Source organism: Centruroides vittatus, unplaced genomic scaffold (genome assembly GCF_030686945.1).
Source record: "Centruroides vittatus isolate TY-2023 unplaced genomic scaffold, ASM3068694v2 contig_1052, whole genome shotgun sequence".
Classification (NCBI taxonomy): Eukaryota; Metazoa; Arthropoda; class Arachnida; order Scorpiones; family Buthidae; genus Centruroides; species Centruroides vittatus.
In genome coordinates, this window is record NW_027120681.1 from 116314 (window position 1) to 143306 (window position 26993).

At 30.9% G+C, this 26993-nt stretch overlaps 1 protein-coding gene across 1 annotated transcript in view; it reads right to left on the bottom strand.

The window, feature by feature from the left end:
- Positions 1–2889: 2889 nt before the first annotated feature.
- LOC136971716 (voltage-dependent calcium channel subunit alpha-2/delta-1-like) overlaps positions 2890–26993 on the bottom strand; it is a 131815-nt gene continuing 107711 nt past the window's right edge. The window contains exons 31-39 of the mRNA XM_067266197.1: positions 26674–26748; positions 26416–26486; positions 24890–24971; positions 20520–20578; positions 17556–17582; positions 16241–16396; positions 16050–16165; positions 10287–10363; positions 2890–3427 (exon numbers count right to left, since the gene is read on the bottom strand). Of these exons, the coding sequence (XP_067122298.1) occupies positions 3299–3427; positions 10287–10363; positions 16050–16165; positions 16241–16396; positions 17556–17582; positions 20520–20578; positions 24890–24971; positions 26416–26486; positions 26674–26748 (792 nt within the window). The 3' untranslated portion in view covers positions 2890–3298. The remainder of the gene's footprint in view (positions 3428–10286; positions 10364–16049; positions 16166–16240; positions 16397–17555; positions 17583–20519; positions 20579–24889; positions 24972–26415; positions 26487–26673; positions 26749–26993) is intronic.

Here is a 26993-nt window from a genome sequence, read left to right on the forward strand (position 1 = left end):
GCCGACTAATTTCTCGGTACCAAAACAGGTTGGAAGAGCTGCAGCTGATAAATTCGAGTTCTCTCGTCAAAAATTCAGATGGGCATTATTAACAATTTCATTTTCAAAAATCTAATGAAAACAGTGGCGTAGCGTGGGTGTCGGCCCGGGACGGAGTAAAATTTCGCCGCCCCCTTATTTAGGTATTTATTATTATTATTATTATTTATTGTGAAATTTTGCCGCCCGGGAAATTCGTGAGTAAAAATATTCTTACTATATCTAACTCCATTCTCGAGATTAAGGACGAATGACGGCGAGAATTTATAGGTCTATAATTTTTTCAAATTGCAGCCCAACAAGAGAACTGAGATCTTTAATTTTCAAAAAATGGGAACCAAAGTGAAAATTTTACTAAAATGATGGGATGGCTGGGATAGAGCAAATAAAAAAAGTTCTCAACCATTCAAAGTGGTAGGTATGGTAATCCTACGCATATCCTCGATTGACTCAATTAATTGGACTAAAGAATAATACATGGAATGTGATACCGAACGTTACCACATTCTGTGTATTATTCTTTTATGTGCTCGTATATTATGTGTGCATTTTATTAATTGCACGTGTAATGTACGAGCGGTGACGTCAACATCTATACGACACTTCGGAAACAAATGAGGTTACCCGAGGATTGAGACCTTAGCATCGTGTAAACACCCCTACGCTCTTGTAATGCATCGTAACAATTACCAGCATACCCACCCACATCTGTGTTACATAATTTATGGATGGCCCTAAGAGGAAATAAATATATCACATAAAATAGTTAATTTAATATTTTGTTTATTTATATTATTTAAATTTAGTCTCGGAAAATCTATAATTATATTCTATGGTTTAAATTGTATATCGAAATATCATTATGCGTGCAAAAAATTTCTCAATGCACAATACTACAGAAGAAAAACGAGAAAAAAAATTCAGAATAAAGTTGGTTTTTAGTTCTGATTCCGAAAAAAACAGATCACACACGACAGACATAGACAGAAGGATAATATGTAGTCGAAGATAGTGGAAACATCTCCGCGTCACGAAATATCAAAGAATCATCTGTACTTGTTCTTTGATACAGTGTAAAATATGCCAATTATCTGAATTTATATTTCTTTTGATTCTCTCTTTAAAATCAAATAAATAGTAAACAACTCTAGAACTAATGGTAGACTCGGTAATGCTTCTATAGTTATTAACAATTAATTACTTCCTGATTTTTAGTTGAGATGCTTCGTAATAAATCCGTGCACCCAGTAATATATTAGACAATCTGCAAACATTAAATAATTGTTAATTACAAATAATTTAAACTGACTACTTATGATTTATAAATTTAACATTGGATTTAAAAATAAATATCTTTTAAATTGTAAGACTGCCATAACAAAAGTTTAATTTCTCATCTAGAGACTGTTAAAATATAGTTTTCCATTTCTTAAATACACTGTAACATAATATAAAAAAAGTTCTTTGAATCCCAATCAAATATTAATAAAAATAAAGAATATGAACTAGTGAAAAAAAAATCAAATATAAGAGTTTTATTTCAGAATTCTGTATAAAAAATCATAATTACTGGAAATATACCATGATAGGTATTTCTTTTAGACTAAATTTGATCTGGAATAGATAAAAAAACTAGACAAAGAGTGGTGAACCTATGGAACACTTGCTTGAAGTGGCACGTCAGGAAACGTCAACTAGCACGTAATGCATCGTGTGATTTCAGTTTATCGGCCGATCGTCTTTTTTTTTTTTTTTGAATTGGCCTCTTTACATTTATTCTAATTTATTTTAAAACATATTCATTTCATTTATTCAAATATTGTTATTCGAAGTCTAAAACTTTGGCTCGCATAAATGTTTTTAAAGACAAGTATGCTTACTATACGGCATGCGGACACAAAAAGGCTCGGTAATCCCTGCACTAGACTTTTGCCGATCTGGCCGTTCCTTTACAGAGAGTTGCCGAGAGTGCATAGGCCTAGAGGCAACGATTGAATGCGATCCATCATCCTTTGGTACCGATCCTTTTGGAGGCGTGCGGCAAACAATACGGTACGCCGACTGGCAATACCATACTCGGGAACGAAAGTCGAGTAAATGGGAAACGGGATACGTGACGTGTCAAATGTAATTTTTGAATGACAAACTAACACATGTTTCTGTATTAAACTGGAATAAAGGAAAAGAAAAATACATCTGAAGCACCTGACAAATTTTAATGACTAAATATTCGACCTGCCTTTATATTAAGAAATTATCTCGCTACTTTAAAACAATACGAAAAAGTATATCGACATTACCTTCAATTTTCAATTTATTATGGATCCGAATAATATTAAATCAGAAAATATATATGTAAGTAAACAATTTTTTATATTTTATTGCCTTAAGTTATACACTTTATAAAATAAATTACGTTATTTGTAATCATTTACAGTTATTTTATTGTTGTGTATATATTTCATAGTTTTATAGTTAAATAATTCCTTCATTATATAAATTTTTTTATATAAATTAAAAACACAAAATATAAAACTTAACATTAAAAGAATATAAAAATAAGAAAATTATTGTAAACATTACCAATCATGTACTTATATACAATAAATATATATAAATAATATAGTATAATAAGAAATTAATATAATCTTAATTATTTGATGCGGCATTATCTTACCGATAACAATTTGGAAATATTTTAATAAATTAAATTAAAATGTTTAACGTTCTAATTATTTATTTAACATAATGCTATTAATAAATCGTCGAATGTTTAAAGTATTTGCATCTTTTGCATAAATATATTTTTAATTTCAATTATTATTAACGTTAAACCTTTCCATCTTTACAGGAATAATATTCATATACATTAATACTGTACAAAAATTGCATAAATGTTCAAAATATCGTCCTTAAGGGAGATAGAATATAAAAGTTTCACTGTATTAAATTTCTTGTTTGTTCTTATAAATAAATTCTTCACTTCTGTTGTTTGGGACGTGTAATATAAGCAAATGTATTAATACATTTACGATGTTAATGAACAACAGATTTACCATTTATTGTAAAAAGAATAACTATTATATATTATCTTAAAGATTAAGTATTTTAGTCGAGAATTGTTTCTTATCTATAACGGATACTGTGCAAAACATTTAGAATAATTTTTTCTAAATAACATCTGTTTTCTTTTCTTATTAACATTCTATATGGCACAAGTGATTTAAGCATATCACCAAATCTGGAAAATATACCTTCGTTACCCATTAAAAAGAAATGTGAAGAATGGAGAAGTCAGTTTTAACAGAAATAGTCCAACGATTTCCACTAAGAGTGAAAAATGAGGAAGAGAGATCGACGAAGTGGAACTGCAATCTGTTGTATCTTCCTGAAATAATTAATAATAAAAAATAATGAATATTAAAAATCAAAACTATTTTATGAAATTTGGGATAATTCACTAATTGACTATCCACCTTTTTCTCGGCAACTGCAACTAATTATATCAACACACCCGAAGTTTTGCCCAGCATAAATTATTTTATTACTCTGTTTTCAACCTACTTATTACAGGCCATCTTCGGGCTTACGATTACCATTCCAAAATGGAATGCAACGTTTTGCAAATATGTTTCATTTTAAATTTAAAAGATTTACAATAATTGTGTATATTAAATAAATAACAGTAAAAATAAAAATAGCATAAATAAGTAAACATAGTAAGCAAGGCTAAGTATAACTACTATCAAGTTTTAAGGGTTTTTAATCCCCATGCTTTTTTCTATCACATACTTCCATGCGGTTGTAAGCGCATTAGCATCCTTGGCATTTAGGCAACGGTTTTTCATTTTACTTTTATATATTTCCATTTCTAATGCAATGGATGGAGAGTGGATCGTTTTAATGAATTTTGCCTTATCCCATTTTACATCCACTCCTTCTGTCTGCACCATAATTGCTAATACGGTGTTGTTGTGCCCTTTATTAACGTCGTATTTGTGTTCTCGCAGACATACTGCCAAGTTTCTTCTGGTTACACCCACGTAATCCTTTGCTACTCCTAATTGTTGATTTTCAAATGGTATTTTATAAACTCCAGCCTTCTCTTGCATTTTTACGCTGTCTTTATCATTCCTTAGTAAGCTATAGATGTTGGGTTCTCTTTTATATACCATTCTTGAGTTTCTATAAGTACTCAATTCATCCATCACTTCTCCTATATGCTTATTGTATGTGAATTTGTTAATTGCATCTACTTTAGTATCTTTTTTGCCTTTATGTTTTCTGTAACTTTTGACCAGGCCTTCAATTGTGGTAGTTTTGTAGCTTAAATTTGTTACAATTCTTTTAATTCCACTAATCTCCTTGAGACAATCCTGAACCTTGATGCAATATAAAAACGCTCTTCTGACGAGTGTCTTAAATGCTGATAAGCTATCAAGCTGACAAACTATCAGTATTTAAGACACTCATCAGAAGAGCATTTTTATATTGCACCAACATTCAGGATTGTCTCAAGGAGATTAGTGGAATTAAAAGAATTGTAACAAATTTAAGCTACAAAACTACCACAACTGAAGGCCTGGTCAAAAGTTACAGAAAACATAAAGGCAAAAAAGATACTAAAGTAGATGCAATTAACAAATTCACATACAATAAGCATATAGGAGGAGTGATGGATGAATTGAGTACTTATAGAAACTCAAGAATGGTATATAAAAGAGAACCCAACATCTATAGCTTACTAAGGAACGATAAAGACAGCGTAAAAATGCAAGAGAAGGCTGGAGTTTATAAAATACCATTTGAAAATCAACAATTAGGAGTAGCAAAGGATTACGTGGGTGTAACCAGAAGAAACTTGGCAGTATGTCTGCGAGAACACAAATACGACGTTAATAAAGGGCACAACAACACCGTATTAGCAATTATGGTGCAGACAGGAGCGAATGTAAAACGGAATGAGGAAAAATTCATTAAAACGGCCCACTCTCCATTCATTGCATTAGAAATGGAAATATATAAAAGTAAAATGAAAAACCGTTGCCTAAATGCCAAGGATGCTAATGCGCTTACAACCGCATGGAAGTATGTGATAGAAAAAAGCATGGGGATTAAAAACCCTTAAAACTTGTAGTAGTTATACTTAGCCTTGCTTACTATGTTTACTTATTTATGCTATTTTTATTTTTACTGTTATTTATTTAATATACACAATTATTGTAAATCTTTTAAATTTAAAATGAAACATATTTGCAAAACGTTGCATTCCATTTTGGAATGGTAATCGTAAGCCCGAAGATGGCCTATAATAAGTAGGTTGAAAACAGAGTAATAAAATAATTTATGCTCGGCAAAAAATTCAGGTGTGTTGATATAATTACTAATTGACATTTGAATTAAAGAAAAGCATATTAAATTTTAACTAATAAAACTAATTTTAATCGATAAATGCTATAATATGAAAATGCACATCACTGTATGAGCAACATTAATTTAGTTCTGTTATGGGATATTCAGTCACTAATTATAATTTAATATTTTTGCAATTTTTTTTCCAATTTTCTATGATGGATTCCTTTTTTTTATTTTATTCAATTACCATAATGTTATCTTATTAATTGCAACTATAAATTTGTAATAATTTCTATTTTGAAATGCAGATGCTCACTACTAAAGTATGAATTTTTTTTATTTTTTGTATCTTAATTTACTGAGTTTCTTATCAAACACCTTTATTTCATAAATTTCCATTAAATAGCTGTAGCATGAACCATGACAAGGCAAGTGTTGTTCTAGACTAATTTGTTCTTATAGGAAATTCAGTAAATTATATCTCTAACATAGCCTGAAATAAATTAATTTTTATATTGTATTTGAAAAATTGTATCAAACTCATAACTTAATAGAATTAAACACTAAATGGGAGACTGGAATAACTCAAAACAGCAATAAATGTGTGAGGACCTGGTTAAGCCCGGCCCAAAACCCTTTTTGTTATTAACCCTCTCGTGGGAAATTTTACAAAAATTCGAAATTAAAAGGATGTTCAGACTTCCGCCGCCGGAAAGCACTTCCTTTCTCTCCGGATCCAAACTCTTAGTCACGGAGATCGAATCACCGGCAATTCACCAACTATCGCGATTGGTGATCGAAGATAACGTGACCTGTAGTATATAAGGGGGAGAAAAGCTGATAATGAGGTCGCCGAAGGTCCGAATAAGACGCACGGCCCGTCTGATCCCGATAGAGAATCCGGAGCTGATCCCTGAGGACGCCAAAGCCCGCCGACATGCCGCCATCGACCAATCCTCCTGCCGACCTCAATGACCAGAGAAAGTCCGATCCGAAGACCCGAGCAAGCTATAACAACGAAACATCCATTCTAAGAAGAGGTATGACCCCGAAAATTGTAAACTCTCTCTCTCTCCCGCGGTTAGGAACCAGACGCGTTAGAGTAGAGCTATTCTCTGTAGTTAGTTTGTCTGTTTAAATAAATCGTTATTTGTTTTCACCATGGTTCCGTTTATTTGAATATCGCCTTAAACTTATCGACCTGACAAATAATTACCCAATCCCGACAAGTCGGGATATCAAAAAAATTTAGCCATCCGCGACAGTGGGGTGGGTCTTGCCGACCTGTTTGCCGAAAAAAAGGAGGTACGACTCCATCCTACCTCCCGGCGTTCCCACAAATGCATCTACCAAAAGCCTTAAATGATTGGAATCAATTAACTTCGGTAGGTGTGTTTGTTTGTTGCTGTTTTTATGAATCAAATAATGATTTTTTTAAAATTCAAAAGTTACTTCATTTAATTTTTCAAAAAATATCATTGTTCAATTCATGCATTCCATCATTGAATATACAGACCCAAAGAAGATCTTCATTTGCAAACAAAAACTTTGCTGGAATTAATTAAGACTCTTTAGTAGACGTATTTAACACACAACGTGGAATTCAGTAGAGCATCGATTATCTGACTCAATTGGGGACTGGGGTTGGTCGGATAACTGAAAAAACAGATAACTGAAAAGTATGAAAAAAACATTATTAGTATAGTATATTAGTATATCCCATGTAATTAGTATATCGCTGTTAACCTACTTCGCATTGAATTTTCATCGATGTTAAGCCTAACAAAAGCTTTTTTTAAAATAATAATCATCGCTATTGTATCGTTAAAAATTATTTCTTTATTTTGCATAAAATAAATACAAAAATAAAGAAAATAGAAAATTAAGCCTGGTTTAAATACTGGCCTCCCTTTTGTGGTCGAGCCAGTGCTGCCAGCTAAAACACGCAAAGATTTAACAAAAATAATATTAAAGTAGCCAAGACGTAGCCAAATATTGTAGCATCACATCACTAGCGGAATTTGAATTTGCCAACTAGAACGCGGTCGGTTAACCGATGCGACGGTTGATCGGGGGTCGGATAATCGATGCTCTACTGTAATTGTATCTAATCTTGCGACAAACATTAAATCATTAATTCTTTATATTCTCTTTGTATAATTTAATGTTTTACACAAAAATCTATGTTGTATGCCATTAAAAAAATAGTTTTCTTAACTATTCTAAATGATTATAATATTGAGTTTTTGATGAAAAAATTTATTTTATATAATTTAATAAAATTGTTTCAAACTTTTATCATATTTCTCTATTTCAGTGGTTCTCAACCCTTTTACAATCATGTAAAGATCGAAAATAATGCCGTGATGCCAGTTGCAAAGTCAAAATATCGATATCATCTTCACATAACTAACAACACTAACTAATGGTAGTTGTGTTCAGGGACTTGTGTCCACAGTGCCAAGATAATCGGGCACCAAAATTCCAAAACTGTTTCATGGATGAAGTAATAAATTCATAGAACACAAGTTACATACGAGTATGAAAAATTTTATGATATATAATATGCATTATATTAATAAAATGTTTTTTTTTATGATTTTAAAATTTGTAACAGAGTAACGAAATGCTTATTCAAAAGACAACATATTTAAGTTTGCCTCTAGTACCAAATGCTCTAGCAATGGCCCTGGCTGTGCTGGCAGGTAATGCTCCAGATTTATGCTTTGGCTATCCATTAGACATTTTTTTAAACATGGCACTATGTCTTCACTTCTACTTTCTTAAAGTTCATAGTGATGGCTCAAATTTATCATCTTTTCATCAACTACATTTACTCTACATATATTATTGATACAATTGTATCAATAATATATCAAGAGATGTAATCAGAAACGTATCAAAAGAATCACTGGCATCAATGCAAAAACTTATATAGATCCACAAATAAGTGAATAATAAAGCACCGGATCACCTATACATAGCATATGGAACCCTTTTTTTTCTTTAATTTGCTGCCTTATTTTTTTAATTCACTTTGCAGCACATCTAGAATGGCTTTGTGATATAATAGTGTGCCATTGCACAGCTGTTTGAAAACCACTGCTCTACTTCACAACATCAGATGTTATTAATTAGGGATTGTTAACTAAATAAATACAAACAGGAAAAGCAAAACTCAGAAACAAGACTTTCTTCAGGAAGTTTTGTTTCCAGTTTCTGAAGTGAACAACAATAAATCGATTGCAGCTCTATTAAGAAAGCTCTTGCTATATAAAGATGTCCTTCAAAACTAAACAATTATGGATTTGAAATTGAGATTTTTCATATAAAAACAGTAGCTCTTAATGATACATTCAAAATAAATAAGTGAATTTTGAAAGAAGAAAATCTGTGATCCAGTTACTGATCAACTGATATAAAGAAGTTAATAAATATCAAACATGTTGCAAATTTTCAAATACAGTAAGACCCTGCTTAATGTGGGGGATGCGTTCCTAGACGACAAAGCACTAAACGAAACAGCGTTAAATGAGGTCATTTTAACAGAGTAAATAGGGATAAGGGAACATGCGACCAAAAATAAACAAATTTTACCTTAATTTTAAGTTATTTTCATATTAATTTGTATAATAATATATGTTAAATAACACATAAACATATGCACACAGAAATGTAAAGTTCATTTTTTGTGACAAAGGCCCTGACTTTTCTGAAATTCTTGTTTTTTTTTTTTTTTGCAATAAAGTTGTGAAGTTTCATTTGTCGCTTTTTTCTCTCCTTAAGCAAATGTCGGTAGCAGAAGTTCACATCCAAAACACATCATCTTGCATTTGCGCTCCTTTCCAAATCTGGATCATTCACTACAATTTGATCGACGATTTCGGTTATTGTTACCGAACTTTTACTAAGGAAATCTGTAGAGAAATTTTTTGGGTTCTTCATCTTCAGAATCTCTATTTTCCAGTTCTACATGAATTCCTTGTTCTGCCAGTTCTTGAAGGTTGTCATTGGTAAGGCTCTCACCAGAAACCAGCTGTAACTCCTCAATATCCTGCTCGTCTACATCTCCTAGTCCTGCTGTATTGATTAGGTTAAGTTTGGTAAACCTAACAATACAGCAATAGGCTCTTCTCATTGAGAATTCTTGGATACCTTCAGCCATAACTCTTCCATACTTCGTTCGTGCATTTATCAGTTAATTCTTGCCAAGCGAAGACGATATTTCCTATGGCATCCATGATGTTATATTTTTTCCAAAATTGCACCAAACATAGATTATGTTTGGTGCAAGAAAAAGGTGGAAAAAAAGGTGTACTTTCTTTAACCTTTTTCTGGTTGGTTAGTGTTTGTAAATAATCATATTATACACGAATCAATGAAATGCTGCGATAATTTAAATTGGCGTAAATTTTGAGCTTTTTTTAGGCTTTGAGCAGACCGCATTATGTCGAATCAGCGTTAAGCGAGGCAGTGTTAAGCGGGGCCTTACTGTACTGTATTTATTAATTTAAAATACATTTTATATTATGTAGTGTTATACTAGCCACAAAGTTATATCATAACAAAAGAATTCGTAACTCTTAAGACTCCTTTATTCATCTTTTAAACTAGAAGTAACATGTTTTGGCATCGTCACTCTCTTCAGACTAACATGTGTTCTTAAAGTATACATATTGGTCTGAAGAGAGCAACAACGCCAATGTGAATTCTTTGGTATGATATCAACAAATTACACTACATAATATAGGATGGTTTAACACTACATATGTCTTATCATCCTTAGTATAAATCAAAATATATTTTAATACATTGAAAATTATAAAAGTAGATATTAAATATTATATTTTATAAAAGTAAATTATTTATTACACTTATGCTATATACAATACCTTACTATGATGTTCGTAACATCTTTCAGGTCTTCGTCTATATGGCACTTCTTGTAGACAGGCATTGTAATTTCTCTCTTTAAAGTAACAAGTTTTAGATTATTTTGAATTCTTAAGTTTATATTATATATAATATAGAAAATAATACAATATAAAATAAGCTGTTTTATATTTCCTTACAGCTGACATTATTTTTGTGCTTTTATTTGCTTAAAGAATACAAAATAATGCAATTTATAGCAAAAGAGAAAATAAAAGGAAAAAAAATGATGTTACAATGTAAAGAAAATTATAAATTATAAAATAATCATTAAATATTACAGCATTATAAAATAAATATTTATCTATATATATATATAAAAATGGACGTGTGTGTGCCTATATCTCACTCTGCAGCCAAAACTACACATCGCACACGAATGGTGTTTGTGTGTGGTAGTAGCCCCAAGTCTCCCATCGTGCTCTATGGTGGTTGCGTCTCGATAGCTATAAGGTGTGGGAGATATGGGGGTTGAAAGTAGTTGACATTGAAAACGTGTGACGCTTCAATGAGAATGTCCCAGTTTTTTCTAGAAAGTTCCAGAATTTTTTGGAATATTGTAGACTTCTCACACACATTCTCTGTCCTCACCCTCATTCTTCACCCCTACAACCTACCCCCTCTCATTTGTTTTTAAATTAATATTACAATATAGTACATTTTTTAAATAATCAAATAATTAAAAAAAATTAAATGATAAAAACAAACAACAAATAGTCTGGAAAGTTTTGGATTACTTTAATAATTTTTAGATCTTTCAAGAATGTTCCATAATATTCTATATTATTTCAGAAAGACTTTTGGACGTTTCTGATAACAGATTAACTGACGCGACCACCTAAAGAGGTGAAATTTGGTACACAGTTAGGGTACGCCATGAAAACGCACACTAAGAAAGGATTTTTCGAAATTCCCTCGTGGGGAGAGAGGGAAAGCATTAAGTCTTAATCTGAAGAACGGCTTCTACTGTACTATTTTAGATGTGATTTTTCGTATTTAACTACGTTTAGTTTTCATTGAGTACTTAGGGGTATTAAATTGATAACATTTCAGACATTGTTATAAATATTTTTATATATTTTGATTTTTTAACCAAATGTTCGAACTGTTTTAAATTCGAATTTGTTTTTTTATGTTGGTTGAATTATAGAATAATTGTAAATGTTCCAGAAAATTAATCAAATTGAAAACAATTCATTTGATTCTCAGCAATTCTCATCATTCTCAGCGGTAGGTATTATATAACAATTTACTATGGTTGTTGAAATATTGAATGTAAATAGGGTTTGCTTGCAAAATCTGCGCGAATGCAGTCGCAGATAACAGTTGGGCGATATGTGGGTTGAAAGTGTTAACAATGGAAGTGTTAAGAGAAAGCGACGTACAAGATTTACAGGCGCAGATGCGGTTTTATGCGTTTTTGCAGGAAATCGAACATATTTTTAGACCCATCTAAAAATTCTCTAATTAGTCTCTGGAAACAGGGGGACCTAATCCTTGCATTCTGTGAAAACGGGTAAGGTTGGCTGTAACATAATAATCTTAATCTTTGCTATTGTTACTTTTTGCCCGAGCAATGCTGGACTTATCTGGTAGGAAAAGAAAAGTCTTTTAACACATGTCTTTTATATATTAAAAAAAACTATATTACATATAAATGTACAAACAAAAAAAAACCCAGCGAAGCAGGTACTTGCAGCTAGTATAATAATACAATATATCATGATGATAACTTTAGAATGAATATATCAGTAAACTGAGCAAATATTAAACAAACAAGAAATATTGAAATCTATTCATATGTGAATAAGTATACAAAATTGAGTTTGTCACAGGTAATATGCAATAATTTAATATATAATATCCAATATTTGTTTTTTCTTTCTGTAAATAACAGTTAAAAAATCAATTTATCTTGTTATATCATCTCAGGAAATTTAATAAAATGTAGTAAATTATGTGTAACTGCCATAGTTTATGAAAATTAGTGGAGGCATACATATCAATTAGTAGATAACAATTGCAATTATTAGAAATTGGGTGTTAAAAATTACACAAACATGCAAATGAAGAAATTTAATCAGGCTTGTAGTACTTTTGCTTATGTCATTGCAAACTTTTTCAAGAACATTGAAAATGAAATGGATCAATGTTTTTCAAATTTAAAATAACATTCTTTTTACAGAGGCAATGGATGACAATTGCAAAAAATTAATAAATAGGAGACTGAGGGACAAAGTAGACATAACGATACTGTTAAGTTTCAAAGTGATCTTTGAACTCGAGTTGAGGATAGTGACAAAAAAAGCACACACAACCACCTTTTGATGAACAAAAATGATTTAATAAAATAAAACCGTCATTACTATACCCACGATATAAGCCAATCCAGAAAATTACAAATTAAATTTGTGCACATCATGACAGCTGTAAACTACTATAACTAATTAAAACAAAAAGATCAAATTAAACTAATTTGCAATAGTAGGACTAATAATAACCATGTTACAATTATTTCTAAAACTCCTGAACTAAATCTACAAACAATATCTTGTCAGTAGGTGGCCAAACACCTGAAGTCTCAGCTTTGCAGATCCTCAAGCTTTAGCTGAAGCTTCTTACATCTCCTTGCACAAATCTTTCTCTCAGCCCAGTGCCACTCTCACTTGAGCTCAGAGATGTCTTTCACGGTTTGTCCACCTCGGTCATCCCAGGTTCTAGCTTCCATCCTGTCCAAGACTCAACCCAAATTGAGTTTCCCGTTCAAACTCCTTGTGTATTTTCTTCCCATTGTCCAGGCAGGTTCCCATCAGCAGGAGTCCTTACTTCAACATTGAACAATAGAGCTAGTCTGAATACAAACAATGGAATAATGCCAGACAAAGGGTGGAAAGAGTGTATAAAATGGGGTGAGCAGAGAAGACAAAAAAGGAACATGGCAGACTGCCACAATACAAATAAAAAAACTGAGTTATAGCATGTTACACTGTAAAGTACTTAATTTTAGTATCTTAGGAAACCGACTATAATTACGGTCGGTGAAACTTCCGTTAACCTAACGGGTACTTTACGCGGCTTCGAGATTAGTTTGCCAGGCCTGGGCTTTTAAGCGTGCACCGAAAGATTAGTAATAATAACGATAAATATCAAGTCAGATCAAAAGTTCAAATATATTTAATTAGCAACTAGAACGTACTACGTACAAATGTCAATAATCCAAACAAAATTTATTAACAAAAATCAACAAGTCAACCCGACAATAAACTCAGCTACTTAGCTTAACTTAATAGTAATTTCCCTTTGAAATTCGACAATCAAATACTTAGAAACTATGAACAAAATCTCTTACTAATTAAACGTCTATCCGTCACCTCACTATACGAAGAAACTATTTCCTCAATACTTTCGATATCGTCAAATCGTCAATCGAACTCCTCTTTAACACCTTGGATCATCCAATTATCAATCTGGACTTCTATCAGAAAATACTTCGCTTTCGAATCTACCTCGCTCTCACAGTCGCCTCGATTTGGAAATCACCTCGGTTTGGAAATCACCTCTCCTTCTTCGGTTAACGTACGGGTTTTATACTGTGAGGTGACGTCACACTTGAGCTGGGTTACTCCCCTTATTTACATACTTAGTTGCTAACATTAACTTTCTTTTCTGGCAGCTTTAAGTTTCCGACAAAGCTTATAAACCGTTTACAAAATATTTATCATAATTTTCTGGGATGTTTAAGACGGTTTATCAAGTATTTCTCTCCTAGTGATTGTGGGGACTCCCCTTCCATTTTTTTTTCTGCGGACTGTTACTTCCGCCGGGCAGCACAAGTGCGCAAGGTTTTTCCTACGGCGCTTATTTCTCCGTGAGTTGTTTTATCTTCATTTTTCATTGCTAACAAGAGAGTGGTGGGGAACCTTCGTCCTAAATAAACATAAACTCCAAACAAAAGATAATAAAACAGAAATAATAATAAAATAAAAATAACGTTCGGACTCAGTTCCTTACAACACAAACAAATAGGCATAGAGAACAGTTGTAAAAACACAAGTAATTACAAGATGGCTTGTGTGATGGCTTGACCACCCCAAGTGTTGAAAAATGGTTGCAAATGTTATCAGGAAAGGATAAAGTGGAAGTGTTGGCAGGTCACAGTCTGCAAATGAAGAGTGACTTCCAGAAAAAAGGTTTTATCACCATCTCTACTAGTTAGTAAACATTGCACATCATCCCAAACAGGTCTGTAGTGCTCAAGAAGTATAAGTCTGACAAGCTTGGTTATGGATTGCTGTAGAATTACATGTTAGAAGGAACATAAAGCATGGATGCTTTATGTTCCTTCAAACAAGCTTTGAGCATTCTAATTGAGGCCTCACAATTTTATTTTTAATAAAGTTATTTGTTAAAATGCAAGTTTTCAGATATTAAGGTGACAGTGTATATGCATAGGAAAGTTTATGTATATAAGACTAAAAAGATAAATACATATACTGTATTTCCTCAATTAAATTCCAAGGAGGTTTATTTTTGAAACATACTTAACTCTGAGTTTATCTAAAGTCCTGGGATTTTTTATCTTACAAAAAAGATGAGTGCGTAAGAAGTGAAAGAAATATCTTAATTACTTGTTTATTTTCAGAACTATCAAAACTTCTCATGGTCAAGACTGTAAGGTTACATATCTTAGTCACTTTTACAAATATAACTTGTGAAATTTTTTACTTGTGATTCCATGGAGGGGTAAGTGCCCTTTTTGTCCTACTCTGCAGATGCCCATAGTTACAGCTGCAACATTTGAAATAATTGCTATTTTCATAGTTAATCCAATTCGGTGTCTTTTGGTTTGGTTGTTACATTGTCATTTGTGTTTGTTTCCATGTCATTATTGATATCAGGATCTTGTCTACAGGTACAATTTGAAGAGGCGAAATTTTAGTTAAATTTCTTACCTGTCACTCTAGTCTATTAACACATTATCTTATACTTTGCAGTAAGGATATTGCAACATGTTTTCCCATGCTTTTCAATTTCAGTTTATTTTTAACAATACCTTTATTCCCTGGGGTTTAATCAAGGAAATATGATATAAAAATGTTCTTTAATTGTATAAATATAAAATTGCAACATTTTAACAAAAGTACTTGTTTACGTTATTCATCCGTCGTTCGCTCCAGTTGACAGTCCACAATTTCACAAACACGGAGGCGACCTTTCTTTAGAGGTTACTGCCTCCGCAATAAAATGCAAATATGGTAAAAATGTCCCCTGATGCTATCGCCATTTTCACATAAAATACACTTTCAAGTAAAAATAATAAATATAAAACATGGCCGACGGTATTACATTTAATTGTATAAATATAAAATTGCAACGTTTTAACAAAAATACTTGTTTACGTTATTCATCAGTCGTTCGCTCCAGTTGACACTTGTCCGTTTTTACCATATTTGCATTTTATTGCGGAGGCAGTAGCCTCTAAAGAAAGGTCGCCTCCGTGGTTGTGAAATTGTGGACTGTCAACTGGAGCAAACGACGGATGAATAACGTAAACAAGTATTTTTGTTAAAACGTTGCAATTTTATATTTATTCAATTAAATGTAATATCGTTGGCCATGTTTTATATTTATTATTTTTACTTGAAAATGTTCTTTGTTTTTTCTCCTGATATGAAATAGGAAGGTATTAGTAAAATTTTAATAAAAAAAATTTTTAAATTTACCTTCAACAGGAGCATATAATGGTCTTGGCACAGGTTCACACTTTAAAGGTGCACATGATGGTGATGCTACTACTAAAACTAAATTACTGTTTCCAACATGAGTTACTACGTAATACCTATAGAAGAAGATTTATTTAGTTTTATTAGTGAAAAATTTTTCAATTCAAACAACAAATTTATTATTTATTTACCTGGTACAGTTATTACATATAATTGTGTCTTTCAAATTAGTTTTGTCTACGTTCAAATAATAACGAGCCTGCTTTGTGATGCACGAATAATATTTTGTCGATAGTCCAAACAGTGGCATAGATGACGTTTGTGGCCACACTAATGACATTACTAAGCTAATGAAATATAAGACAAGAAAATAAATGCTATAATTAGAGAAATACACAAAGAACAAGTCAAGAGAAAGATGTTTTCTTATTTGGTTAGTTTCTTTAACAGCAACAGTTAATTTTTTATTGTATATATTAAAATATGAATATGAATGACAATTTAAATATTAAAATTAAAATTTTGGAACACATTAATTTTTATATTTCTGTTAATGATTAGCACTTTTTATTAGTAAATTAAATTTTTTCACAGAGTTGCAGGAATTCATGAAAACAAACAATGGTCATATTATAAGATTAAAATATTTTATAAAATAAAAGTTTTATACAGTAGACCCCTATAACACGGTAGATAGGTTCCGTGTTATATGAATCCGTGTTGTACGAGTCACTTAAATACACGAGCCAATCACAGCCCGGCACGTGTGCGGTTTAGGGGCTACGGCTGTTTGAAAGGTTTTCTTCCATAAAATTAACAAATTCTAGATTAATTTGACTCAACATTTCCAAATCACATATAATTTTTTGGGAATAATCCATATAAACTATGCTATAAACAGAAAATTGTAGGATTATGTACCGAGTGTGCACCATTTGACGACGCCATTGTTTAAGCTTGTTTTCGTCACAGAGCAGCTAGTTGAATGGCGGGCGCGTGTTTCCCGATAAGTTATTTCTCTGCGAAAAATTTGCTGAACTTTGGAGACATCATTAATATAAATATAATTTTTATGGCCGTTAAATAATAAATGGTTTTTAGTAGGTCCGCTGCTCATTTAAACTCGACGGTTTGTGCAATGTCTGCTATTGGTCCAGATTCGACCAATCCTGTCGCGACACGAGTCGGCGATGATGTTTTACCGTGTTATAAGAGTCTCTTTTAGCGTGTTATATGAACACGATCGCAATTTTTTCGCCGTGTTATATGAACCCGTGTTACAGGGGGTCTACTGTATTATTATTTAAAAAAATTACTTTGCTATTAAAGAATTTGATGAACACATAGTTAACATGGAATGTAAAAAAGATTTATGTAATTTTGAAATAATATACTATAGTATACTGTATACTAAATATATGGAATTATTAAAAATCAAATAGAAATTGTCAAAAATGAAAAAAAGTGTGTATTGATAGAGATTTATTTATTATGTATTTGACTTACCTATAAATCCACAATCTCAATTTTTCCCTGTTGAAACATGAAAAACATATGAATGTATTTAACAAGAAAAGATAAAATTTTATATGAAGTATTTCATTTATGTTTATAATTTTGATTTACAAATGTAACAATAAAATTCAAAAAACAATTTTACACAAATGTAAATACTACAGGTATGAACAAATTTTTACTTCTTTGATCAGATTTACATTAATAATATAAATGTAAGGTATCATGAAACACTAATGGCATATGAACAGAATTTTTGACACAGAAACAGCAACGCAAACCAAAGAAAAATGATTCAGAATTAAAAAAAATACATATAAAAATGTATAGAAATATTTTCTTGATATCTTTACATTCACGATATGAAATACTGAAAACTTTGAAGTGTTACTCATAATAACCGATTATTAAAAGTATGCTATAAGAAAAGTTAGAACTCAATTAAATTTGGAATTCTGAAAAGACAGTTGTGAGAATAGAGAGAGACTTATATTTTAAATATCTGAAATTTAATTTTTAAAAAAGTCTTTCAGTATTAAAGCTATCTTCTTTAGAAAAATTTTCCTTTAAATCTAAAATTTGTCAATTACAGTAGCGAGTCGTTTATCCGAATCAATTGGGGACTGGGGTTGTTCGGATAAGTGATTTATTCGGATAACCAATTATGTACGAAAAAATATATTAACCTATCCGATGTTGAAATTTTTCTCTGTTGCGTGTCGCTTCGTGTTGAATGTTTCTCCGTTGCATGTTGCTTTGTGTTGAATTTTCGTCGATTTTAAGCCTAACAAAAATTTTTATAATAATAATTGTTATATTGTATCGTTAAAAATTATTTTTTTATTTTGTACAAACAAAATAAATATATTGAAAAATATAAAACATAAAAATTATACTTTAGAAGTAAATCTAGTATCAAAAAAGTTTGATTCGGCACGACACAGTCCGACTGGAAAGCGTTCGGATAAACGACTCTCTACTGTATTACTTATTAAAAAACTATAACATCCAATAATTTACATTAATGTTTTTAGGAATAAAACTAATACAATTTTATTATCCATTAATTTTGTAACCACTTAAAAAAGGTTTTTAGATGAATAAACTAAAATTGTCAGTCCTTGAAACCCGAGTTCAAGAATTACTCAGAAGCCATTAATTCACATGTTTTAATCAAAATTTATTAAACATATTTTTTAAATTCAAATGTGTGCTATAACATAAATTTTCTTATTATATAGGTTATTGATGAATGTGTAGTGCTACACTACTATTGTTGTATTTTATACAGTATTCTTATCACATACATTTTTTTCCTTTTATTTTTATTCTGTGTCGGGTTTTACTTTATGTATAGAATTTTGTGGTTTCTGCCCTGGTGTCACCTTTTTCTTGGTTTTGTATTGGTGACTGTTGGTTGGCCAAGAAGAATATCATGTGGGTAAGGACGTATTTCCTATGGCGAGTGATATAAATTTGGAGGTTAGCAGATGAGAGGATTTTTACCTTTTCTTTCCATGGTCTTCTTCTACCTGCACAACGACCTCAAGAGTAGACTGTTCACCTGAGAGAAGAAGTATGAACTCGTAATAGTGAGGCTCATCAAGCATAGTGCTGACAGAAGGACTCACCAAATAGACTGAAGCAATCCATGTTTGTCCAACAGGGTTGAGCGAGTTCAACTGAAATAGTGCACGGCATGTGTAAAGGAGTCTAGGAGAATAGCCCCGAGAGTATTATTTTTTTAAAAAGAAAGAAAAAATTTTATTTATCAACCACGCCTTGAACATGTCCGTGATCAACAGGTCACTCTTAATGTGAGTTGGATCATTTGCATTTGTAAAGTCGGGAGAGTGAAGACAAAGCTACTTGATTGTTTCAACTGCATATATAATTGTAATCTACATGAACTCGAATTTATCATGTTACGTGTTTTGCCTCTTGGTTATTGTACTTTCCTAAACCCACATCACGTGTATACGGAACCTCCATGATTTTTTTTAATAGTCGTGAGAGTAAACTGTTTTGTCGTTCTTATTGTCATACAAATTGGTCAGTTTGTTAAGTCCTTATTTTATTACCCATCAACACACACTGTATATCTCAGTATATCAGGGTCACTACAAATGGCTAGAAATTTATTTTTATCAATATGATATATGATGTCAATTCTATTCTAATTATTTTAAATTTGTTAAATACATTAGCATATTTAAAATTGTATAAATTTATATTATTTAATAAGTAATATACAGTAAAATCTGATAACTGTAATCACTTTGTAAACATGCTGATAATATTAAGCATAGTTGTATAAAAAAGTACAATTAGTAGTAGAAATTCTAGTTTTATTGACTATTACATTAAAAAAAATGTTAAAACAATTCAATATATATATTAACTTAAAAATTTATTAATTACAATCAATCAGATCTGTCAAGAGGGAGAGTTGGGGATTTTTCCCTTGACATAGGAGAAAACTTAGGAATTCATAGTGGTTCCTACTCCTATAAATTAATGTTAGTTTTACCAACAAATATAAAATCTTTATTAATTTTTTATTAATAAAGAAACATTCTACATACTTTATTTGTTCAAAAAAGAAAAAAAAAAAACAAGCAAAAGGGACCTGCTCTACCCTTAGATCTCATACAACCTTTCGATGGTCCCAATTACAATTATTATTATTAGAATCATTATGTTATTATAATTATAATTATTATTAACTTACATATTTTAGAACACATTAATTTTTATAACATTAAATAACTAATAACAATGTCCATGATTACAATAAGTGGATTCTACTGTATTTATATACATAAATATAAAGTTAAGCCTGATTATTTCATTAAATTTAAAAAATTAAATGTATACTGAAAAATATTTCCATTATATTAGTTAGTTAATGTTCAAAATACAAATATTAAGATAAATTGATGCAAAAGAACTTACCATGCTGTTAAATCAAGAAGCCAACCCAAATTGAAAGATTGCATTAATCCTTGAAATGGCTGTTTAGAACAGAATAAAATTATTTTAGTAATTTATATCTTTAAAATAAAAGAATTTTTAAAAATTATGAAAATCAATTATTATACGATGTTAAAAGTTTAGTTATTTTTATTGCAATATTTTAAAATAAAATACAGCTGTCTGTTAAGTGTTTAATAATTGTTTGCTATTGGAATATACAATAAAACAATCTTCCATATATTCAGTAAGTTGAGTCTACTTTCAGTTTAATTTTTTCAATCTATAATCTTACTTATCTTTTAAAATTTTAAAATAAAAATACTTTATTTGAACAAGTATATACAGTTTGACAAATATCTTTAGAACATTTCAATCCACCTACAAATCTTTTAGACATGTTTGAAAATATTAGAGTGAAGGATAAATGAAAATAATTAAATATAACACATGAAAGTCTTACTCAAATAGACATTCTTCTATTATAATATGCTTCTTGTCTAGTTTAAAATATACAAATGAACTGTATAATGGCTTCTTTATTTCTAGACTTATTACTAAGGTGACCAACCATCCTCCTTTAGGGAAGACAGTCCTTCTTTTGTAAGTTCTGTCCTCCCTCGAAAAGTGTCCTCCTTTTTTATATTTGAAGACTAATCTGTAAATTTCCACATTCGATTGATGCCGAGCCGATCCGTTACATGTAATGTGATGTGATGTGTTTGTATTTGACATGACGGTTCATCAAGGTTCGGTACAGTGCAACAAGATGCGATTACGAAACACGTGTGCTCTGCACAGGAGACCTTGAGAGAGTGTGTGGCATGCAAATAGCTTTGTTTACTTTTTACAGAAACGTAACATGGCACATACGCATGCAGTAGAGATTATTATAGTGTATTATTGTTACAATGAGTAAAATGTTTCTTTCATTTACAATATTTTTCCTTCAATTTATTTGTGTCCTCCTTTTCATTGTAAAAAAGTTGGTCACCTTATTATTACGCCATCATCAGACACAAGACTGGCTTCAATAGAACTAGTTTATTTTTCATTTTTTTTTATAGCAAAGAGAATGGTTTCAAAAAAGAAGAATTAATGTTTTATGTTATGTTTTTCTAAGTTCAGTTGTAATATATTCAGAGCTGAATATATTATCACATACTTATATACAAATTTATAATTTATATTGATATGCAACTTTTCTGTGAGTATGAAAGTGATAATCTATTTAGAAATGATCATTCCGATATTGACAACAACCATAGGAACTGAAGTTATTAATATTTTTATTGACAAACATGAAACCATTAATTATGCAGTAAAATATTTACTAATCAAACATTTTTAGTCTTTTTTATTGACCTTCATTAGGAATTATATACAACATAGATGATGTCGCTCTGTATGCGTAGGCTTACCATACATCCTAGTTTGATGTTTTGTCCCAGTTTACCTTGTAAGAGTACATCGATTAAATAGATCTCTCCATTGTCAACATTAATTATCCTATAGTACTGAAAATATCGAACTCCATTGATAAGATGTGTCAAATAGACAATAATTAGAAAGTTATTTATTAACATTAAATTTTTATTATAAAGTAAAAAATATAAAATAAAACATAATAATATAATAAAAGAATAAAATAATGTTCTATTAACAAGAAGAAACTATAAATATTTAGGCAAAAATAAAACTGTAACACTGTGAACATCTCACTAAAAATGTCATGGCAGTCAACGTGTTAATAAACACTTTAAACATTATGATTATTATTATTTCTTTGTTTTTTAGAGACAGAAACTCCTTTAATTAACAAATCCATTCAAAATGCTGAAAAGAAACTGTACATTCATGAATGCACTCAACAAAAAATATCCCTTTTTAAAGATAATAAATTGAATTATCACCTAGTCATTTTTTTGGTCCTCCTTTGGAAACAAATAAATATGGTATGCATGTTATGTAGACAAGATATCAATAATATGAAAGAAAAAAATCTAACATAAGAAAATTTATTGAAGATATTAATTCCAATACATTTGGCTTAGAAATAGAATTGGAACAGGAAAGAAATATTGCTGCACACTGCCTAGATATCTCAATCACATTAAAGGGAGGCAGTGTGACCATGAATATTTACAGGAAGCCAATGTAAATGCAATGTTCATACACATGACCCAGCAAGCTATAGCATTTAGGGGCTCTCATAAAACGTGCATAAACTCATTGCACTAATCTTTAATGTATCCTAGTTCTCTTATCCTATACAAGACAGGATAAGAGAACTAGGATACATCAAACAGATGGCTTGTCAGGTTGGGATCAAGAGAAAAACAATAAAGAGAATAATCAACAAATGGAAAACAAGATAATATACAGAGCAAATTTGCCATCATTGAATACATGGCAATCCTCCACAATAGCTACAGTGAAATCGAGATTGAAATTAGCAAGAAAATCGTATTTAAGAGAAACCCTACAATATACGGGATGCTAAGGAGCGACAAGGATACCTGGCATACCTGGCATGTACAGAATACCAAAAAAAGACAGTAGAAGGCATAATAACTTATGCTACATAGAAGCCACTAAAACAGGATAAAGAAACCTAAAGATAACATCTGAAAAGAGCAGCTGGTTACAGCCTTAGCGACCTATGCTATAGTGGATCCAGATTCTGTAATGATAGAATGGAACCAAGCAGAAATGATCCAAAAGGCTCAAGATAAGAAACAGATTAAATATGCAGAAGCATGGCACATTCATAAAGCTACATACAGGGGGCAGGCAGTAAATTACAGAGAAAACACCACAGTTTCACCAGCCTGGAGCATATTGATAAAACTTAAAGGCAAGCTATGTTGAAGGATGGACAGTAGTTAGATGATTAATTTGGCAGGTGAAAGATAAAAATATGAAAAGTATAATTTAGAGTTTCTATGCATTGATTATTTCACTGTGTATAAAATACATTTTATATATTTTGATTTTTGTCACAAAGCATATGATACTAGATGCAATATGTAAAAATCTGACATGCACATTTTAAAAATTAGTATTATTGCAAAAATTCCCCGGAATGTTGTAAAAATCGTCTTTAGAATATGGACGGCTTTGTTCTTTCTTGCTAAATTATATACTGTATATATTTCCTGGTGAAGGCCAATGAAGACCAAAAACGTTTGATTACAAGGGTCATTCAAGGTTAAACAAGATTTATTTCTACAGACTGAAAGGATTGTCCAAAACATGTATAAACTATGTCAATTTTTTGAAATACACTATCTGTATGTAGATCACTCTTCCCAGCAGCAGGGTAGGTCCCCAATACGTGTCTCGTAGATAGTCAGTGGGCTGATGTCATAGCCAGCACAAAACAACTTGCTGCAGTTCATTGTCTGTCTGGAATTTCATTCCTCCGGGGCTCTTTAAGGGGCCCAAACAAATAGTAATCGCTGGGAGCTAATCACTTTCGATACAAAACCGATTCAGAAGCTGCTCACATGTCTCCTTGCGTACCCATTTCTGATCACATGTCAGCTGTCAGGGAATCCATCTGGCACACATCTTGCAGAACAGTAAGTGCTCGTGGATGATTTTCTCAACACTACCGACACTGATGGACACTTTGTCTGCAATGTGTCTCATGGTTACTAGCCGGTTCTCCAGGATAAATTGCTCAACTCATGTGATATTCACTGGCATTACTGCAGTTGGACAACATGTTCATGTGTTTCATTTGTCACTAGCTCTCATCCATCACCAAATTGTTAACACCATTCATACACTCTTGCCTACGTTAGCATTTATTCCCCATATTGTGCACTCAATCTTCTCAAAATTTCAGCAGGTTTAACCTTTTCCTTCATGAGAAATTTGATTATGCACTACTGTTCCACCTTTGCAGACACATTACCTTCCACTATGATTGCTAAAACTGCTATGCATGCGCAAAGTACATCATGCTTGCTACCGAAATCTGGGATGGATAATGCTACTCCCTCTTCGGGTTTTATCATGCTACAGTTACTTTCCAAAATTATAGGCCCAAAAGTCTCGTTTAACCTTGAACGACCCTTGTAGTAAATATTTTAGTGCATAATTAATGGTTCCATGCTTGTTATTTTGATAATGCAGTTGTAGAAAAGATACTGTTATTGTTCAAAAAGAGACATATGTATGAAAAAGTGTAAAGTTCTATGTGGATTTGAAGAAAAAATATATTTGAATACAGTAAAACTAATTTATCTATATAGTTTTTCTTCAAATATTTCAAATTATCCACTTCAAAAATTCATTTTTACATAAATAAATCTATAATATATCTATTTGTTCAATTAACTAACCAAATTGATTGTTCTTATACCCGCATTATTATTATTATCAGTCACATTTTCACATTGATCTTCATAATTCAATTCTTCTTTCCTGTAAAAAATAGAAATTTCTGTAAAAATGAGATTAACATACAAACAAAAATCAAACAAGATTATTTCTGTTATATTAATCTTTTCTTTTTCAATTATACTATATTATAAAGAAAAAAAAACCTCTCTAAAGAATCCCTCTACCAGTAATGAGACCCTTTACAACCCTTACCTCTTCATCATGTACTGTACAGTGATTTACTTTTGGCAATCTACCTCCTCCTTACACTGTACATGTAAATAATAGACAAGCTCTTTTTCACTATTCATTGAATTTTTCTATGATTATTTTACCAAGTTTATTTTCAATATTTTATTCTTTAACAGTATAAAACACTGAAATTATTATATTTCCAAAAATTTGTATTATATAACTATTAATATTAAGAAGTCTTGATCCTGGTTTTCTAAAAAAACTTTACAATTAAAGATGTCTGAAAAGTTCTTGTAAGATTACTATTTTGAAATTTTGTATTGAATTTATAAGAGTTATTATTATCTAGTTTGTTACGTTGCTAAATAAATTAGATAATCATGTATACAGGTTGTCGCACAAATGTTCTCCCTGAAAATGAATGATAGAAACTTGTCGAGAAAAGCAAAAACTGTAGAGTAACATTAAAAAATTTTATAATTGTGCTAGCCACTACTAGAGGACTTTCTAACTTATTTACTTTTGATGGCAGACATGTAGCCTCAAATAAAAGGTCTGTTTTGCCGTAGATTTGTTATTGCCTCTACAAAGCATGTGAAAGGACAGAAGGATTTGGACTCATTTGTATGTATAGTCCGGAAAGAAATATATATTGTTTCTAAATGTAGAGTAACATACTTGCAAGTTTGCAATAGTTACTGAAATACTCAAGTTGGAATTGGTGGATCTTACGACTTCTTTTTAATTGGATGAAATATTCAAGGTTAAAGTTACAAATTTGAACCCACTTTTTTTCAGGAACTATTTATCGAACTGAACATTTTAAAATAAGAAATAAATGCAATAGTTCCCACTTTATTTCACACGAAACTTTCAATAAAAAGCTGTTTCCAGGTTAATTTAGAATCCCAGTGTTGCTAGTTTAGAGGGGAAAAAAATAACTGCAATGAAAAGCTTTTGTGATTGCTTTTCAATCTGTCCTTCCATTTTCAGTCGTAGGTTGACAGTTGGCAGCTCTGTAACAGCTGCCCATTCTAACATTGTTTGGCGAAACTTTAATCTTAAATATTTCGATAATTATCACAAATTTCAAATATGTTACTCTACATTTATTCAAAAGATGTTATAATATCTATACCGGAATATTATAATATCTACATGTGTAACTCTACATTTATTGCTTATCTTGGAGATTTCTATTGCCAATTTCCAGAAAGAACACTTTTTTTGCAACACTATAATACAAATTTTTACAAATAATAATTACAAATTATTTAATATAAATATTTACCTTTCATAAATATTTTTTTCAAAGAGTTCTGACATAAGTTCCGCATCTATCTCACCAAAAAATTTCCCAAACTACGTATAAAAATATTTCATTAATATGGTATAAAAACTTGCAGTTTTATACAATAATCGTTTACATGTATGATATTTGCATCACATTATAAATATTTTATTTGGTATTTTTTAAAATAAATTCTTTGTTTGTTATTGAGGTAAATCATACATAAATTATTTTTAAAAATAAATAATTAAAAATTACCACATTTATCAAATTTCCTTGATTTGTAGAAACAATAAATCCTCCATCGTCTAATAAGTAACATAGTATTTCATCCTACATAATGTAATAAATAAATGTAAGTTATCTACATAATGATAATGGTAAATGAGAATATTTTAAATAAACAGGGTAATTCAAAAGTCTCTGCGCTAATAAAAAATGTCCGAATAGACGTATTTGTGATGCATGTGTGCACATACCATCAGATTTGTTAACATGCCCGAGAAAAGCATTCAGTTAAACGGATCTCACATTGTATTTAGTAATTTACATAATACAATAAACTCTTAGCCTATTTA